General features: G+C 36.1%; 2 protein-coding genes across 7 annotated transcripts in view; one reads left to right on the forward strand and one right to left on the reverse strand.

Moving 5' to 3' along the window:
- The first annotated feature begins 412 nt into the window (after window positions 1–412).
- Window positions 413–2895, forward strand: LOC110030774 (putative WEB family protein At1g65010, chloroplastic). 3 transcript variants are annotated; one of them, XM_020733685.1, is made up of 4 exons: window positions 413–727; window positions 804–867; window positions 976–1139; window positions 1376–2895. In XM_020733685.1, the coding sequence occupies exons 3-4, from the start codon at window positions 1041–1043 to the stop codon at window positions 2762–2764; spliced, it is 1488 nt and encodes a 495-aa protein (XP_020589344.1). In that variant the 5' UTR covers window positions 413–727; window positions 804–867; window positions 976–1040; the 3' UTR covers window positions 2765–2895. The 3 variants fall into 3 exon arrangements, with proteins under 3 accessions (XP_020589344.1, XP_020589342.1, XP_020589343.1); XM_020733683.1 differs by having other exon boundaries at window positions 413–712; XM_020733684.1 differs by having other exon boundaries at window positions 413–702.
- Window positions 2896–15667: 12772 nt separating this feature from the next.
- The window catches only part of LOC110030764 (protein SCAI homolog), a 35527-nt gene continuing 32063 nt past the window's right edge, over window positions 15668–19131 (reverse strand). For 2 of the 4 annotated variants that reach the window (XM_020733669.1, XM_020733668.1), the window contains exon 9: window positions 15668–16656. In XM_020733669.1, coding sequence (XP_020589328.1) covers window positions 16446–16656 — 211 coding nt within the window. In that variant the 3' untranslated portion in view covers window positions 15668–16445. The remainder of the gene's footprint in view (window positions 16657–19131) is intronic. The other 2 variants (XR_002294678.1, XM_020733670.1) reach the window with 2 other exon arrangements.

The following is a 19131-nucleotide window of genomic DNA, read 5'->3' on the forward strand; positions in this document are numbered from 1 at the left end:
TATATATATATATTCTAATTAAATTTCAATCATAATAAATCATAAAATATAATTTTTATTTTAAAATAATGCAATACATAAAAAAATTAAAATATATTTAACATATGTACCACACATTTCTCATGTATTTACACCTGAGCCTTCATATTTACATACATACCATCCAAATTTTCAATGTCAAATTCAAAGAATCGCTATTATTTATTTTTTTTAAAAAAAATGTAACCTTTCATTTTCTTGTATATTTTTACTGTACAAAAATATTATAAATAAAAATATTTAGGTGTTAAATGTATAAATATAAAGAATTATGTGTTATGCGTTTATATTTATTTTCCCAGATTTTTAATTAATTCTTTTTTTTTTTGTTTTTTGTTTTCATTAGTCAAATAAGGGGGAATTGTCCTCTAACTTCGGCCCTCACAAAGAAAACATTTCATTTGCGGTAATCCCAATCAACGTCACGATCAGAATGCTGAGCGGCACTTCCACGGCGCCACTGAAGATCCAACGGTTATAATAGTCTGTCTCGTATTTGCCTCCGAGTCCGAGAGACAGCTTCCAACAGCTTTCCTCCCTCTACTGAAGGAGTACTTTTTCGTTCCTCGCCGTCTAGACTCTTCCCTAGCGCGGATTTCTCCTCTCTGTATTCCATTTTCCTACCCAACGTGACTTCGAGGAAAAGAGACGCTTTGCAACCTTGTGAGCTCCGGTATTTCTGATTTCAGTTGTCTCCTTTTTATTCATGGAGTTTTAAGCTTTCTTCTTTCTTATTCGCTGCAATTTTCTATGCTTCTGAATAGATTTCTAGTTTTCATGAGAAATTACTGGAGGGAGATTGCTCAAGGTGAAAACTTGTAGATTGAGGTACTGAAAAGCTTCCTTCTTTATGGATTTAGTTTTCTTTTTCTTTTCTTTTTGGTATTTGTCTGTTCTGTTTCTGAATTTATTGATGCTTTTTAAATTCTTGCGCAGGGTCTTCTTAAAGGCAGGGAAGGATACCTTCATCGGCTTCCAATCCGGATAGAAGTTTGGTCAACATGTCCATGGGGTCTTTTGTTTCACCTGAATTCCATGATTCGGTACTTTCGAAGGTTTCTGAGTGGAATCCCTTTGGAAAACTCCCATCTTTTCAAGAGGTACTGGTTCAAAAATCTCATTTCGCTGCTTGATTGTGATTTCACTTATTTTGGCGTTAAAAATGAATTTATTATAATTGATGGAGTTTGAGGATTCTCGGGGATTATGAAATCAATTATGATTTCTAACTACATCCAAGGAAATGATGCATTTAAGAATTTCATCGGGCGTGTTTTCCAAGTAAAATTAACCAAATGTGCTATGACTAAAATGTATGATGCTTTGAATGACACAGACACAAAGATCTGCAGAAGTTTCTGAAACACAACAAAAATTGAGCGAACTCCAAGAGGAGCTCAGGAGGACAACGGAGGAGAGATCCCTTGATCTTGAGGAGTTTGCTAAATTGAAAAATAAAAATGGAAAATCCATGCAGAGCATGGATAAGATTCGGTTCATAGAATTACAAGCTGAAAAAGCAATGGCATCAGAAAAAAAAATGCTCGAGTCCATGGTTCATCAGACCAGACAGCTTGAGCAAACCAAGATTTCACTTGAAGAGGCTAAGTTAGAGGTAAGGAATCTTCAAGAGAACATTAAAATGCTGGAGAATTCAACTGGCATAAGCCGTCGAAGTTCAGATAACAGGGAATCATTAGAACCTGTTGGTACCCATGAGGAGATAAGGCAGCTTAGAAATGATCTTAGGTTGGCACTGGAGGCAGAAGAGAAAAGCAGGAAAGCCATGGATGATTTTGCCGTTGCACTCAAGGAAGTAACTACCGAAGCCAACCAAACAAATGCTGAGCTTGCCATAATCCAATCTGAGTTAGAGAAAAAAAGAGAAGAAGCTAGATGTGATAATTCTTTGCTAAAAAGCACCGAGCAAAAGCTACTGGAGGCCTTGGATGTGTACAACAGATTGAAGTTGGAATATGAGGAATATGTTGCTGCTTGGATGGAGAAAGAGGAAAACTTGGTAAATTGCGTAAGGATTTCTGAAGAACATCTCGCTAAGGAGAAGCAGGAGAACATTCGGATGAATAATGCCTGGAAAACTGCGAGGGAAGAGAATGCTAAGCTCCGAGAAATAATCAAACAGGCGTTTAGTGAGGCTACCACGGTAAAGGAAGAACTGGAGAATGCTCGAAATGAGAATTCTAAGCTAAAGAATCAGCTTTTTGAGAAGGAAAGTGTATTGCAGCAAACAAGGCAAGATTACGATAGCCTAAAAGTTAGTGAAGCTGCTGCTCTTGATCGTGTGAGGGAGATGAAAAGTTTACTTGCATCTTCTTCAGCTGCAGATTCAAATAAGACCTCAAAGTTCTCAGAGATTAGGTCACTTCAACTTTCAAAATCAACAATTCATGGTGCAAAGACGAATAAGTGTTTGAGAATTTTCCCTTCTGAGAAGTGGAAAACTGGTTACTATTCAGTTAGCGGCAGCCGCAGGCTTGCCATTGGGGAGTCAGGGAGGTTGAAGGGATATAGTTTTGCTAAGGAGGGATCGCGAACTTCCTGTAGCAGTGTCTCTGATATTCAACACCCTTGTTCCAAAGTTGATAGTGGAAACATAAACTTAGAAGCTGATGATTTAGACGGTGGGAAAAAGAGAAGTAAGAAAAAGATGACAGTTTTGGACAGACTTACAGGTTCATTGAGGAGGAGAAGCACTGGGAATTAGTCATACACTCAAGCATTTCGATGTGAATGAAATTTGATTGAAATTGTATGTTTACCTTTACTTCTGTTGATCATTATTATTTCTTTGTTTTTTTCTGTGTTCTTAATTTACAGAGTAAACCAAAGATATGCCTTGCAATTTGAGATATGTGTTCATAATTATATGTGTGTATATTATCTTTAATTAGAAAAAACAAAGGTTCATTAGATAATATCTCATTGTTCTATTCAGGAATCGCAATAAACTAAAGGTAATATGACTAAAAATGGTGGAAAATACTTGTACAAAATAAAGAACACCACATTATACAATCAATCATAATAAATAGTTGGGGTACGATTAAGGATGCTGATGATGATCCAACCTCAAAATAAGAAGAAATAGGCTAATTATGGTAATTTTGAGATCTAAAACGACTTGAACATGCTTTGTGCTTAATCTCATATGAAGAAGTGCAATATCCATTGTTGTATTTAATTGGTTTATTATAATTTTTTTTTTTTCCTTTTCTTATATATTCAAAGCCGCCTCTGTAAAAAAGGCTTCCTGTTCATGAGAGAGGAATGTGGTGTGTGGAAATTGTAACCCAAGCCTCTCCTTGAACGGTGCTAGTGAAATCTCCCTCCCCGTGAACGTAAGAAAAACAACTTAACATTGAACCAAATAAATCTTGTGTTTAATTGTTGTTATGTGAATTTCTACACTTCTACTTTGTTTTTGCATGACAACTAGTATCAGAACGTGTGGTTTTTAGTTTGGAAGTCGACGACAACGATTGGATCGCGTGTCTCGACATTCAACAAGCTGATTCGGCGCGTGTTCCTGGTGTTTTGTGCAGCACGTGGTCCGGCGTGCTTTGCCGATAGATTCGGCGGTTTCAGGCGGTGGTTCCAGCGTGGAACAAGCGTCGGTGACGGCTCTGGCATGTGCTACCCTTTCTGTTTTGGTTTGCGGGAGAACCGAACAGAGAAGTAAAGAATTGATTGTGGAATCTTTTCATTCCCTTTTTGATTTGCGGTATCAGCAAAAGGAAATCGAGTTGAGAAAGAGAAAAAAAAAAGAAAAAAGCGCATTTTCTTATGAAACTTTTTTCTTAGATAATTTTTTTTGTTTTTCTTTTCATTTTCCTCGAAATAATAGCACAATTTAGGTTCTTTAATGTTAAATATGACAGTGTAAAAGTCAATTAATCAGGTGATTAAGTCTTCCGTCAAAATCGATGTGATGAAATTTGACGACAAAAAAAACTTTTGTATGTGACGATGCAAGGTGATGCATGCGTTGTGTTCTCTGAATTTGTAAGAAGTCTTGGATATCGAGAAATGTCCTAAAGATATGTCAGAGGGAGATTGGTTAAAGATGAACCGAAGTGCTTGTGGCTTAATCTGAAATTGCATGACCCAGGAGATCAAATATGAGGAGATGGTGGAGACTTCTATAGGAAAATTATGAAGTATGTTGGAGAACAAATATCTCACGAATTGCGTGAAGAACCCCCTCTATATGAAGCATCGACTCTACAGATTTTACATGAGATGGGGGAGGGGGTTACTTTTGATGAGCACTTGATTGACTTTACAAAGTTCTTTGTAAATCTGATAAATTTGTATGAGAAAGCTGAAGATGAAGATATGACACTTCTTCTGTTGAATTCGCTTTTAGATGAATATGAAAACTTCACTATAACACTCATTCATGGGAATGAGGTGTTGAATTATGGCGAAGTGACTACAACACTATTGAATCTTGAGTTTTGTCGAAGAGACGATGAGTCCGCAAAGATTGAGTCACCTGGGGTACTTACACTCCAACATGACAAATCTAAGAAGAAAAAGAAGAATAATTGAACAAAGAAATGTGACAACGACACTTCTCAAAAGCGGGGAGTGTTTTTTGTTTAGAAACTAATCATTGGAAGAAAAATTATCTGAAGCTAAAGGAGAAAGAAAAGGAAATTGCATCTGAGACGAAAGTTAAAATTATTGTGGAAAGATGTGAAGTTGTGGATTCAAATGTATTATTATCTATTGTTTCTCATAATTTGTTTACAGATGATTCGTGCTAGATTCTGGACACAGATGTTATCTATCACATTTGTCCCAATCGAGTATGATTATGTACGTATACGAAGCTAGATAGTGGTGCAGTGACTATGTGCAACAATCAAATTTGTCATACTATTGGTATATGGAGTATCATTATCAGAATGAATGATGGTACACCTACGTTAAACATGTTCCATATATCAGTAAGAATTTGTTGACGTTTGAGGCTTTGAGTCCAAGGACTATAAGAAAATTATTGAGACAAAAGTTCTAAGAAAAAATCCTAGAGCAATGATTTTTTATAAATGAGTTAGTTACCACAATCTTTACTATCTTCAAGGTAGTAAAGCGACTGAAACGACCACGGTTGCTTATAATTCTTTTGACTCTAATATGTTATGGTATATGAGTAGGGCTGTAAACGAGCCGAGTCTGGTGTTCGGCTCGTTCGAAATTGGCTCGTGTTCGAAACTTCAGGCTTTGATGAAGAAGGGGTTGATGAAAGGAACGAGCATCTGCAAACTTGATTTTTGTGAGCATTGTGTATTTGGCAAGAAGTCACGCGTATCTTTTAGGATTGCCATCCACAATACAAAAAGTGTTTTAACGTATGTTCGCACAGATTTTTGGAGCCTGACAAAGACAACATCATTCAGCGGGTGAAAATATTGTCTCTTTTATTGATAATTACTTCAGGTATGTTTAAGTGTACACAATGAAGCAAAAAAATGAAGTGTTGGAGATTTTCATAAATTGGAAGAAGTTGATTGAGTCTCGGATTGGTAAAAAGATTTGATGTATCAAATCAGATAATGGGGGCGAATACACTTTAAATGCGTTATTGCAATGTGCTAGAGAGCTGAGAATGAGCACCAATTCATTGTTTGATAGAAACCATAGCCGAACGGGGTGACAAAGAGGATGAATCAGATTTTGATGGAGAGAGTGTGGTGTATATTATCTAATGTTGGGTTAGATAGAATATATTGGGTTGAAGCCATAAAATATGTCTATCACTTGGTGATTCGGTTGTCTTTTCTGACTATTCGAAAGAAGACCCAAAGTGATGTGGTTAGGGTATTCTGCTAGAGATTATGACCACATGGGAGTGTTTAAGTATCCAACTTAATACCATGTGCAAAATGATAAATTGGAACCATGAGCAGGACCAAACACTTGAATATCCCAAAATAAGCTTGGGTGAGGGATCGCATTGCATTTACACTTTCAGTCACAGAGGCAAAAATTCCTTGTCAATACAACAGTGGAGAGCCCAAACTGTGATCTTTGGAGAGGCCATAGGGCTAATGTGCGGTACAAGGCAAAATTAGTGGCAAAAGGTCTTGCACAATGAGAAGGGATTAATTATAACGAGGTGCTCTTTCTAGTGGTCAAGCATCCCTCAATTTGTATTCTCTTAGCACTTGTAGCACAATACAGTCTAATCTTGGAATAACTCGATGTGAAAGCTACATTTCTACGTGCAGAATTGCAATAGGAGATCTACATGTTGCAACCGCCTAGAATGGATCATCAAAGGACTTGGTTTACAAATTAAACAAGTCTTTGTATGGGTTAAAGATGTCACCGCGACAGTTGTATAAAAAATTTGACCAGTTCATGAGGTGACACGAGGAGCATGTATGATCATTATGCATATGTCAAAAAATTTGCCAACGATGAGTTCATTTACTTGCTTTTATATCTTGATGATATGTTGATTGTATCTGCTAGTCAGATTGAGTTTGATATGATGAATAGTCAACTATTCAAACATTTTGAAAAGAATAAGTTGAGTGAAGCTCACAGAATACTTGGCATGGAGATTCTCAGATATAAGACAACTGGAAATGTTTGACTCTCGCAAGGAGCTTATGTTCGGAAGGTGCTGAAAAAATTTGATGTTGATGACTCAAGCAAAACGGTGAGTCTACCTATTACATCTCACTTTCAATCGAGTTCAGATCAGTGTTATAAAGATAATCATGAGATTAAAGATATGTGATTGATTCCTTATGCTAGTTCATTCGTCAGTCTGAAGTATGTCATGGTTTGTGCTAAACAAGATATTGCACAAGCAATTGGTGTTGTAAGCAAGTTTATCCATGATTCAGAAAGGATTGATTTACAGACTAGGAAGAGTATTCTGAGGTATTTGAAGGGTACAGTTGATGTTGGCTTGGTGTAGGAGATACATTCATCTATTATAGATTTGTGTGTAGACTACAATGGCTCTGACTATGTAGGTGATATGGACACGTGGAGATCTATAAGTGGCTATTTATTCTCATTAGTGGGACCAGTCAGTTGGAGGTTGGTTCTTCAGTCTATTGTTGCTTTGTCTGCTATAGAGACTGAGTACATAATAGTCGCGGAAGCAATGAAGGAAGTTATATGGATGCAAGGCTTATTGGATGACTTGGGAGTTGATCAAAAATCTCTGACGATGTTAGTACGGAAAAAGTTGAAGTATCATTGAAACTCAAATAATAATAATAATAATAATAATAATAATTGTATTAATAAGAATAATCGTAATAATAAATAAAATTGAATATAAGTCCAAATGTATAAATAGTTAATAAATTTGAACAATGTAACATATGATGAAATCCAATTCATTACAACTCTCGCCTCAAACTTAGGAAGGGGGGAGACGGAATAGGTGATTATATTCCAGAAAAATTCATGCAAGTCCAAATGTTAATCTCTCTTTTACATATATCATTACATTATATGGAACTTGCAGGCGTATAAATTAATGTTCAGAAAAATGTTTCTCCTTACAAAATGCATATGCTATATTTGAACATGTCGACCTTAAGCAAAATTCACTTCAGAAATCAGAAGTTTGCTCCCAGTCAAAGACCTGTTTAGCAAGTGTTTATGATAATTTTGAATTTCATTTAATTCAGTAATGGGTGCATACGCCTCTGAATAACTAAGATGACGCTCTACAATGCAAAAAGTGTTGGAAAGTATGAGGTTATTGTAAGAAGATGAGTACTAAAAAGAGAAGAGGAACACTTTAAAAACTCACTTTTATTTCATTCTTATTCTTCGTGATTCTACTTGATACAAACTCAAACACGCCATCTCTATTTATACTAGCAAAACCCCATTAGGATTGTGCCAATACTTTTCAATCTAATGGCTCTTATTGACTCTCTAGAATATTCTCTTACCTTCATTTATATATTCTAAAATTCTCTAAATCACTCTTTAAAACACATCTCTAGATCATCTCTATTTATACTAGCGAAACCCCATTAGGATTGTGCCAATACTTTTCATTCTAATGGCTCCTATTGACTCTCTAGAATATTCTCTTATCTTCATTTATATATTCTAGAATTCTCTAAATCACTCTTTAAAACACATCTCTAGAATCTTCTAAAACTTTCTTTAAAAAATGAGTCTCTAGGATATTTCAAAGACTTTTCTAGATTATGGGCTTAATTAAAAGCCCAAATTTAAATCAAGTTTAATTTTCAACACCCCCTCTTAAACTTAATTTGTCATCCCGAGCAATCTTCTTATCCTGATAAAATCTTCATGCTTGAGGGGATTCATGAATATATCTGCTACTTGATCATGAGTCTTCACATACTCTATTTGCACATCCTTTCTTGTGATGTAGTCTTTGATGAAGTGATAGCGTGTGTCGATATGTTTACTTTGATCAGGGAAAACAAGATTCTTGGTCAAAGCGATACCTGACTTGTTATAGAAAAAAATCTTTGTTGGCTCTTCTTGTGACAATCTTAACTCCAATAAATTTTGGAACCAAATTGGATGACAGACACATAAAGTTGCAACAACATACTCAGCTTCACAAGTAGAAAGGGTTGGAACCAATTATTTTTTTGACATCCAAGTAAAAATAGTGTATCCTATGTAGAACACAAACCTTGTAGTACTTCTCTCATCCAAGTCTATGGTCTATTACTTGTCACTATAGCTGACAAGCTTGAAATCGTTTGATGATAAATAGAATAAGCTAAAATCAATCGTATCTTGATATATCGAAGAATCCTCTTGGCAGCATTCAAGTGAGTAATAGTTAGTGCCTCCATATAGCGACTAACAATTCCAACAGCATAAAAAATATTCATCCTGGTGCAAATCAAGTAACGCAAACTTCCAATCAAGCTCTTGAAAAAAGGTTGAATTGACCATTTCACCATTCTTAATTTTGGATTCAAACTTGCCTCCACATTCCATCAGAGTGTTTATGGGGTTGCAATCATTCATATTGAGTTTCTTGAGTATTTCTTTTCCATAGCTTTCTTGAGGAAAAAAGATGCCTTCATTCGTTTGTGTGGAGGAAATACTACTGTGATATAGTGGTGGAGGACATAAGTGTTGGGTAATGTGGAGACCCGGTCCATCGAATTTGATTAGCTTCCTGATTAAGAATCTCACCTACCGCTCACCTACCACAACCACCTACCGCTCACCTACCTCCCACCTACCGCTCTCCTAGTTTCTATAAATGGCCTCTTATGGCTAGTCATAAACAAACAAGCCAAGCAAGGCCAAGCCAAGTCATCTTGAGAGCTAAGAGAAAGAGAGGAAGAGAGAAGAAAATAAAGATTTTCTTGTAAAAGTCAAAGAGCTCGACGGTGTAATTCCTCGAAGTAGTAAAATCCTCTGCAGCTCCATGGACGTAGGCAATTTCGCCGAACCACGTAAATATGTTTGTCGCTCTGTTGTTTTTTCTGCGTATAATTTTTTTTTGTTCCATTTTTCGCTTTATTGTCATCGTTTTTTCACAACAACTGGTATCAGAGATTTGGTTCGGATCTAAGGAAGAACGATGGGCGGAGACGAAGTGATGACATCGGGGATTGAGAAGTTCAATGACACAGATTTTGCTTACTGGAGAATGCAGATAGAGGACTACCTCTATGGGAAGAAATTTCATCTTTCATTACTGGGAAAGCGACCATAAAAGATGGACGAGGCAGAATGGAATCTGTTGGATCGATAGGTTCTGTTATTCGATTAACCCTATCGAGGTCCGTTGCTCACAATGTCATAAAGGAGAGGACGACGACGTACTGCAGATCTCATGGCGGCTTTATCAAATATGTATGAAAAGCCATCGACGAATAACAAGATGCATTTGATGAAAAAGTTATTCAACATGAAGATGGCGGAAGGTGTGTTTGTTGCTCAACACCTGAATGATTTCAACACTATCACAAATCAGTTGTCGTATGTTGAAATTGATTTTGATGATAAGATATATGCACTGATATTGTTGGTTTCATTGCCAAATGGCTGGAAAGTCATGAGGATGGCAATTAACAGTTTTGCAGGTAAATCAAAGCTGAAATATGATGATATTCATGATTTGATTTTGGCTGAGGAGGTGCGCGGGAAGGATTCTGGCGAGGCCTCGTGTTCAAGTTCGGCATTGAATGTTGATTCCAAAGGGAGATCACATGACAGGAACTCAAATAGAGGAAGATTGAAATCAAAGTCTGGTCAACAGGCAACCTGTTGGAACTGTGGCAAGGCTGACCACATAAAAAGGAACTGCAGAAATCCTAAAAAGAAGGAGAATGATGGCGCTAATATTATATCTGAAGAAATACAAGACGCACTATTTCTGGTAGTTTACAGTTCTGTTGATGACTGGATACTGGATTCAGGGGCTTTCTTCCATACATCCTCCCATCAAGAGTTAATACGAAATTATGCTGCAGGTAACTTTGGGAAGGTAAATCTGGCTGATGGAAAAGCTCTGAACGTGGTGGGAATGAGAGATGTTGATATTGCACTCCCTAACAAGAGCAAATGGATCCTGCAAAAGGTCAGACACATTCCTGAACTAAAAAAGAACCACATATCTGTTGGGCAGCTTGCTTGAGGGTGGTCATTCAGTGGCGTTCTCAGACAGCACGTGGATGGTTACCAAATGAGCATTAGTAATGGCTCGGGGTAAGAAAACTGACACACTATATATAACTACATTTTTACTCAGGCGTGGACACATGAGTCAGAGGTGCATTATGGGGAAGCAGAAGAAGGTCCATTTCCTGAAAAGTGGTAGAGCGCCAAAGGAAGGAAAACCGGACTTTGAACAGACAAATGATGGAGAACCACAGAATTTTGAAGAATTCTTGCAAGATGAGAATTCAAGCAAATGGGAGATGACCAAGAAGGAGGAAACAGGTTCCCTGTTCTTGCAAGATGAGAATTCAAGCAAGTGGGAGATGACCAAGAAGGAGGAAACAGGTTCCCTGTCATGGAATCGGACTTGGGAGCTACAGAACTTCCACCAAGGAAGAAAACATTGCACAACAAGTGGGTGTACCGGGTGAAGACTGCGCTTGATGGCAGTAAGAGGTACACGGCTAGACTTCTTGAAAATGGCTGGACTTGTTGAAAAGGGCTTTCAGCAGGGGCAGGGGCAGAATATTGCTCATGCAGTGGCAGTTGTAAGCAGATACAAGAGTAACTCAGGAAAAAGCTTGGTGATACTAGGCTACGTTGACGGTGATATGTCAACTGAGGGTGTTACATGGGAGAAGTTAAAGTTGTGCTCGACTTCAGCTAGTCTTCTGGCATAAAAACCAGTGCTTCGAGTTGCAGAGGTGGAGGATATCATGTTTGAGAAAAAGGTCGGTATAGCTAGTAGATGATGCAGCGAGTAGATGATGCATTCAGTGTCTCAGTTTCCAAGTGGAAGAATTGCTGGGTAATGTGGAGACCCGATCCATTAATTAGTTTCTTAATTAAGAATCTCACATACCACTCACCTATCACACCCACCTACCGCTCACCTATCACACCCAACTACCGCTCACCTACCTCTACCGCTCTCCTAGTTTGTATAAATAGCCTCTTATGGCTAATCATAAACAAGCAAGCCAAGCAAGACCAAACCAAGTCATCTTGAGAGCTAAGAGAAAGAGAGGAAGAGAGAGAGAGAGAGGAAGGGAGAGAAGAAAATAGAGATTTTCTTGTAAAAGTCGAGGCGTTCGACGGTGTAATTCCTCGAAGTAATAAAATTCTCTGCAGCTTCGTGGACGTATGCAATTTTGCCGAACCATGTAAATTTGTGTGTCGCTCTGGTGTTTTTTATGCGTACAATTTTTCTCGTTTCATTTTTCGCTTTATTGCCGTCGTTTTTTCACAACAATAAGAAGAGGAAGAAGAGAATGTAGTGGTGGAGACGAAGAGAAAGAGATGGAAAAGAGAATATAGTGGCAGAGAAGAAGACGAGAAGAAGAGTATCTTCCTTTTTTGTTTTAGCCATTGAATGAGCAGCATATAGATATAAGCTCTATTATAATAGAAATTTTTACATACCAACCACCAAAAAATTGAATATAACGGAACATTTTAACTACTTTACATTTCAACAACCCTATTTTAGCCACCAGTGAAGGCTTTGAGTGAATATTTTAGGTGATTAAAATGTTATATTTAAAGTTTAATCGGTTAATATGTTATATTGAATGTTTTGAATGCATGGTTGGCAATATAAAAAACCCATTATAATAACACACATACTCCATATATTACTAACATGCAGTTATCAAAAGAATTATCATAAACATGACAATTATTATTTATTATCAAAGCATGAATTATATAAATTAAATTTATTATATTAAATTTGAGGTAACATGTAGGATATATAATTGAGTGTATAAGAACCTGTGAAATAATCAATCAAAATAGATATATTTACGCAGTTAATTATTTCATCATGAACATTAAAAAACATTCCATGACGTGTATAACAATACAAATAAAACAAATGCATGATTTACAAATTTACATAATAAATTAAAAATAATAAAGATGGCATCATTAACAAAGAATTACATAAACCAACACAAATGCATCAATAGTCATTATTTAAATTATATGCTATAGTTTACTTTGAAACCAAGCTATAGTAAATCTATCATCAAGAATAAGTTCATAATTTTTGTTTTTCTAAATCTATAAAACCCTTTCTGAAATCTAAGCATTTGGTGGTAATGCTACTTAATCTACAATAAAATTAAACAGAAATTGAGTCTTCTTGTCAACTAGAATAACGAAAACAGAACCATAAAAGTTTGAAAGAATAATGAGAGTAGGCAGAGTCACCACTCACCTATGAAGAAATATTTCTGATTGAGGAACGAGATGGAGACAACCGTCTGCCAAAGAGTTTGGCAGCAACGTAGGAGACGAGCAAAGGATCAGCGGCTAGGGCATTAGAAGAGGGGGATGGTCATTCTACCGCTAGAGCTCGGCGACTACTGGGATGAGTAAGGAGGAGAGGAAACGAGATAAGGGTGCGATGTCCGAGACTTCTCCTCTCTTTGTATCGAGTCGAGAGGGTGGGAGAGCTCGGGAGATCACGCGATTCACGCAAAAGAGAAGAGGATGAAGGCGCCTACGCCGGTCGGCAGGCTGCACTAAGGGTTGGCTGGAGCGCCCGGCAGTCATGGGTTGCGATCTCTAATAGAGATTGGGTTTGTTCGATTAGAGGCTGAAACGATTAGGGATTTTATTTATTTTAAAGAAAGATTAGGCCAATTCATAAGTGTGTAATTTTTTTTACATGTAAAGAAGTAGGAGTGTAAACGAACCGAACACAACGAACAGTGCTCATGTTCGTGTTCGGTTCATTTGAAATATAGTTTGTTTGAAATAGACTCGTGTTCGAAATTGTTCGTGAAGAGTCTGTTCGTGTTCGGTTCGTTTTTGTTCGAATTGTTCGAATCGAAATGTTCGAATTATTTGAAAATTTTCAAATTTATATATATTTTTTTAATTGTTAAATAGACAACAATTTAAATATTAATTCTCATATTTGTTTAAAAATTGAAATACACCATTTTATCTTTTAAAAATTGAAATACATTTTCATAAAATATATAAGAATTAATAATTAATTATCAAACTACCAAAATAAATAAATAACAAACTTTAATAAAAATAATTCATCATTTTTCATTACATCCAATTATTCAAGCAAAAAATATTTTAGTTTACATAAAAAAATAAGAAAAAATAATACCTTGTCTACCTTAAATTTCAAACTTTCTTCTTCTCAAACTTTCTTTACCTAGGGTTTTTTAGATCCTGGTGTTGGAAGAACTCTGCAAATCAAAATTTACAGAAATTATTAAATCCGTTACCAAAAAGAGCCTTAGCTAAACCTAGCTTGTCATTTAAGAAGATTCGGCCTAAATCATTCAAATCAATAAAGATAGAAGATGCATAAATCTCTCAAATCAAGTTTTACTCATAATTTACTGAATCAAAAATTCAGCTCAAGAGATTCAATAGAATCCCTGTAGCTCAAAAAAAATTAGAAAATATTCAGCCTAAAGATCTTTCGAAGCAAAAAGCCACAAAGTACATAATTTGTTCAGATCAGCAAAACAATCATAAAAGAGCATAACAAACATCATTAGATCCACAGATAATTGCTTAGAAAATACATAGTCCAAACATACAACAAGATCCATAAGATTCCCCATCAAACTCCACTCCAAAATAGTGTATTTTTTTGGCAAAAATTCTAACACATGCAATAAGGTAATACAATGTTATTGCATGAACTTAGGGTTGTTTTTACATACCTAACACATAGTTCTTATGTATTTACATTTCTCCAAACTAAATAATCTGACATACTTTTTATGTCAAAAAATAATAATAATACAAAAATTAACTCATAAAAGAACAATACTGAGCAACCGAAGTAACGAACACCGAAGCAAGAATACCGGGTTGATCCAACGCCGACTCACCGAAAAAAAATACCTTTTATCAAAGAAAAATAGAAGTAGAGATTAGAGAACGAACACAAAAAATCAAATCTAAGCTCTCACCGAGATAAAGATTTTCGCAACTTTGAGACAAGTTCTCACCGAGAGAAGCTTTTTGCGATTTTGATAGAAGAAGATGGTTCTCGATCTTGAGAGGAGTAGCAGGAGAAGAAAGATCAGTTGCGGTCTCGGGCTTCCGTGAGAGGAGAACGGCGAGCTTTCCATGATCTTGAGCGAAGGAGCAGCCCATTTCGTGCTTCCGTGAGATCGCGTGAGAGGAGAGCGGTGTGAGGTGAAAACAGGGGGTTAGGGTTCCGCTCTTTCATTTCCTTTGTATATTATAATATAAAAATAATAATATAATATATTATAATAATTATATACTTATATTATATAAATATATAATGCCTATATTATTAGAGTTTAGATAGTATGTAAATGTATTATTATTAATAATTTATTTTACATTATAATTTACAGGTTTTAAATTTTAAAATATATTAATTTTTTTGAGTATATAATAATTTTAAAAATATCATAAATTCTTGTTTGCTTATCGAACAAATCGAACACGAATGCTCTGGTGAATCGAACACGAACTGTTTGCGAACAACGAGCTTTTTTGACAGCCCTATAAAGAAGTGCTATAAATTGTCATGTACCACCCACATTCCAGTTTTAATGCTCGTAAATTTTTAAAATTGAGTAATAAGTTTAAATTTTCTAAAAAGACAATTAAATTGTCAAACAATTTGTATCAATCAAAAGAAAAAATGAAAATTGTAGATACAACAGATTTTTTTTTTCTGTTCATATCTGATTTGTCCAAAAAAACAAATGAGTCGGTCATGAATTTTTTTCAGCACATCAATAAATTTAAGGCCGTTCATGTTCCAGTTAGTATCCAATAATTACTAAGCAAATTTCATCAAACGGAATCGGCCGGCCCTTTTTAATGGGATAAAAGCTTGGTATTGTTGTTGTTGGAATCTGCAAACCTTTTATCAAGATCAGCTATTTAATCCCAGAAGATTTTCATACTACACTACAGCAGATATAGACCAAAACACTACGCTTCTTAAATAAAAAAAAGTGATAACATAACATCAATATGAAAATTCTCCCCAAGAAAAACAAAAAAAAAAAAAAAATGGTCTTCCCCCATGCATTACATGAGAACAGCAAGAAAATTAATTACATAAAAAAGATTCAAATGCTCGACGCCTAAGTGCTACGTTGATGACACAACATCAATAGGACATAAAAACCACTTGCAAGTTAAAGCGACGACGCCCTTCATCTGCAGCCCTAGGGAGAAAAAAGCATCAAGTAGATGTTGCATAAATTAATATTTACATGCAAACAGAAAGATAAAAGAAAAAAAAAATCTGACAAAGGAATACCGATAGCTGAGATAAAGGAAATAATTTTTTTCTCAGATTTTTTTCAACCTCTCCCTCTGATTACACAATCCTGAATTGTCAATGATACGAATGTGAGCCATGATGATGCCGCGGACATCCCTCCTAATAAATAATGTATATCGACGCTACAGCATAATTACATAGCAACTAAGCTAATCATTTCAGTGAGGGCCTCCATATCTGAAACAAACGTCTCTTTCGGAGAGTCAAAAATTGAGAGATGTAAAAAGAATAATACAATCTGGCAGCCATCTTCATTACATGACAGCAGTTGGTTGGTTTCTTCCATCTCAACCACAGCAGAACATACGGATCATAGCCCCCACCTCTGCATCTGCGCGAAATGTAATCAACAAAAGTTTTAAATCGGTGAACTCCCATGATGCTATATATCAACAGGTGGGAATATATTTAATACTAATCATCTTCTGTGAGCTGAGCCCTTTATATCATCAGAGAATTCAAAATGGTTAATAACCCCAAGGGTCTCCGTGAGCTTCAAAATGTGTGATTGAATTGATAGTGACTCTGGAGAGACAGCCTCTGGGAGGCTTGGCAGGCAATCAGGTAAATGCCCACTCTCCTTCCTAGGTGTGCCAAGGAGAGAAAGTGCAGCCCGGCAGAATATAAACCTAATCAGAAGCCAACATTAGATATGAAAGCACAAATAATACGATGTGGTTTTTTAATATGCTTATGTCATGACGTAGCTGAGTACAGCACATATAAATGGCCAAATTTATTGACTCTATATCCATTTGGTTTGCTCTAAATATAGAGTGAGCATTACATTCACATAAAACTTAGAAGGGATAAAATCAAGCAAGAGATTTTCTGGCAACTTAGCATAAGTGTAATAGTTACTTTAGAGCACATTTGTAAATCAAAATCTATTTTAAAAAATAATGATTTTATTTTCACTCACTATTGAACATGAAAATGAAATCATTGCTTTGAGAAAGTTTCGAGAGGCTCATGAAGTTTGAAATTTAAACTATATCCAACCAAATTTCACTTGTTCATTTTTTCTAACAAGCCATCAACATTAAAAATGCAAAGCATGGACTATAGAAATTTAACCACATATAAAAACTAAAAATATACTTTTATCCTGCTTTCGGGGTTATTTCGCTTGTGTTACATTATTGGCATTTTGTTATAACAGCTGTTATAGTGACTCTATATTTAATCGCTTTTTCTCCTCCCCCATCCTAAAAACAAGAAGATAAGTGATGGAAAACAAGAGGAGTTGGAGAAGCAGGAGCAGAACAGCTAATCAGCAGGATCGGGTACAGAATTTTCCTACAACATGACACTGCAAACTTGCAGTGTCGATATTTGATCGCTTTATCTCCTCCCCCATCCTAAAAACAAGAAGATAAGTGATGAAAAACAAGAGGCGTTGGAGAAGCAGGAGCAGGGCTGAGGCTAAGAAGCAGGATAGGGTACAGAACTTTCCTACAAGATGAGACTGCAAGCTTGAAATCGTGCAGCAGCTCTCCTCAAGTTCGGTTTGATTTAGGTGTATACTATGAAATTTTAATTTTAAATATTTTTTTTAAAAATTAAAATTAAACCTAATTATTTAGGCTTACAACTCATGAAAATTTGATTGTGGCAATGCCTTAAGGTGCGCCTCACCCCCAGTGTGTGTGTGTGTGTCAAAGCAAGCCTTGAGGTGCACCTCTAATTGTGCAATTTTAAATCATAATCAAAATTAACAAGCAAATTCAGCTTGATTTTGCCGAACAGGCTTTATTTGTAAAACCATTCACTTAGGACCCAAAAAAACAACATGGACCACGATAGGTATCCCAACAACACATACAAATCAACAATTGGCTTTAAGATGATCGGATCAGCTGGAACTAGGTTAGAGAGGGATCAACATGAGTTGAGTAGAATCCGCAAACATTAAGCCTCACTGTTCCACTGCACACCACTAAGTAAGAAGAGTACATTCCCTACAACAAACTCCATATAGGTACATTTCCACCCTACAAGTTGCTTTGATCAGCTTCTTCATCTCTTTTGATTCCTGAAGGCAATTCATTGCCCCTTCATCCATTTCGTTCCCATCCAAACGAAACCTTTTATATTCCTTGTAATCATTATGCTTCCTCAAAACCAAATCTCTAAAACATATTAAAAATTGTTAATTTCCACACTAAACAAAGCTCTACAATATATTAAAGATTATTAATTGCCACATCATTCATCTCCCATCACCTCTAATCCTTATTTATCTCAATCCTTCCCTAAAACCAAAACTACACCATATATGAAACACTCTAAATTACCACAGCATTCATCCTCCATCTCTACTTGGCCAACACCCTTCACTGGCCATTTCCCAAAAAAAAAAAAAATCTAAACCACCCACTTCCAATCAAAATAAACCTCAGCCCAACCCATTTTCTAAAGCCACCCCTCTAATTAGCCTTATTTATTTTTCTAATCTTAATCGTCCCTAAAACCAAAGCTCAGCTATATATTAAACATTCTTAATTTTCACACCATTCACCTCCCATCTCCTCTAGCAAAAAGCCAACCCCCCTTAACTAAGCCATTCCAAAACAAAAATCAACTCTAATACACCCATCTCCACTTTAAATAAACCAAACCCAAACAATCTCCCAAACCCATATCCTCTACTTGCCTAATTTATTCCTTCTAGTCTTAATCCTTCCCTATTATAATCAAAGCTCCGCCATATATTAAGCATTCTTAATTCTCACACCATCCATCCCCCCATCTTCTTAAGTTACCGGCCTCTCTTAACTAACTCATTTCAACACACAAATTGACTCTAACCCACCCAGCCCCACTTAAAATAAACACAACCCAACCCATCCTTAACCAAAACATAAACATTTGGCCGCCCTATTTTTTAGCTTCAGAGCCTAATCTGCTTCTCCCTAATACTACTATAAAGGAGAATATGATGCCTATGGCAATATGTTCATCCTCATCATTCAACAAAACCTTCTCATCCGTAATATGATGCATTCCATGACTACATTGTCCACCACCTACCAAAAATTCAGAACCTCCTCTCATTAACCATGTCTATACTCGGCACACTCATGATCCCACATTGGAGCCTG

The sequence above is a fragment of the Phalaenopsis equestris genome, unplaced genomic scaffold (assembly GCF_001263595.1).
Source record: "Phalaenopsis equestris unplaced genomic scaffold, ASM126359v1 Scaffold000760, whole genome shotgun sequence".
Classification (NCBI taxonomy): Eukaryota; Viridiplantae; Streptophyta; class Magnoliopsida; order Asparagales; family Orchidaceae; genus Phalaenopsis; species Phalaenopsis equestris.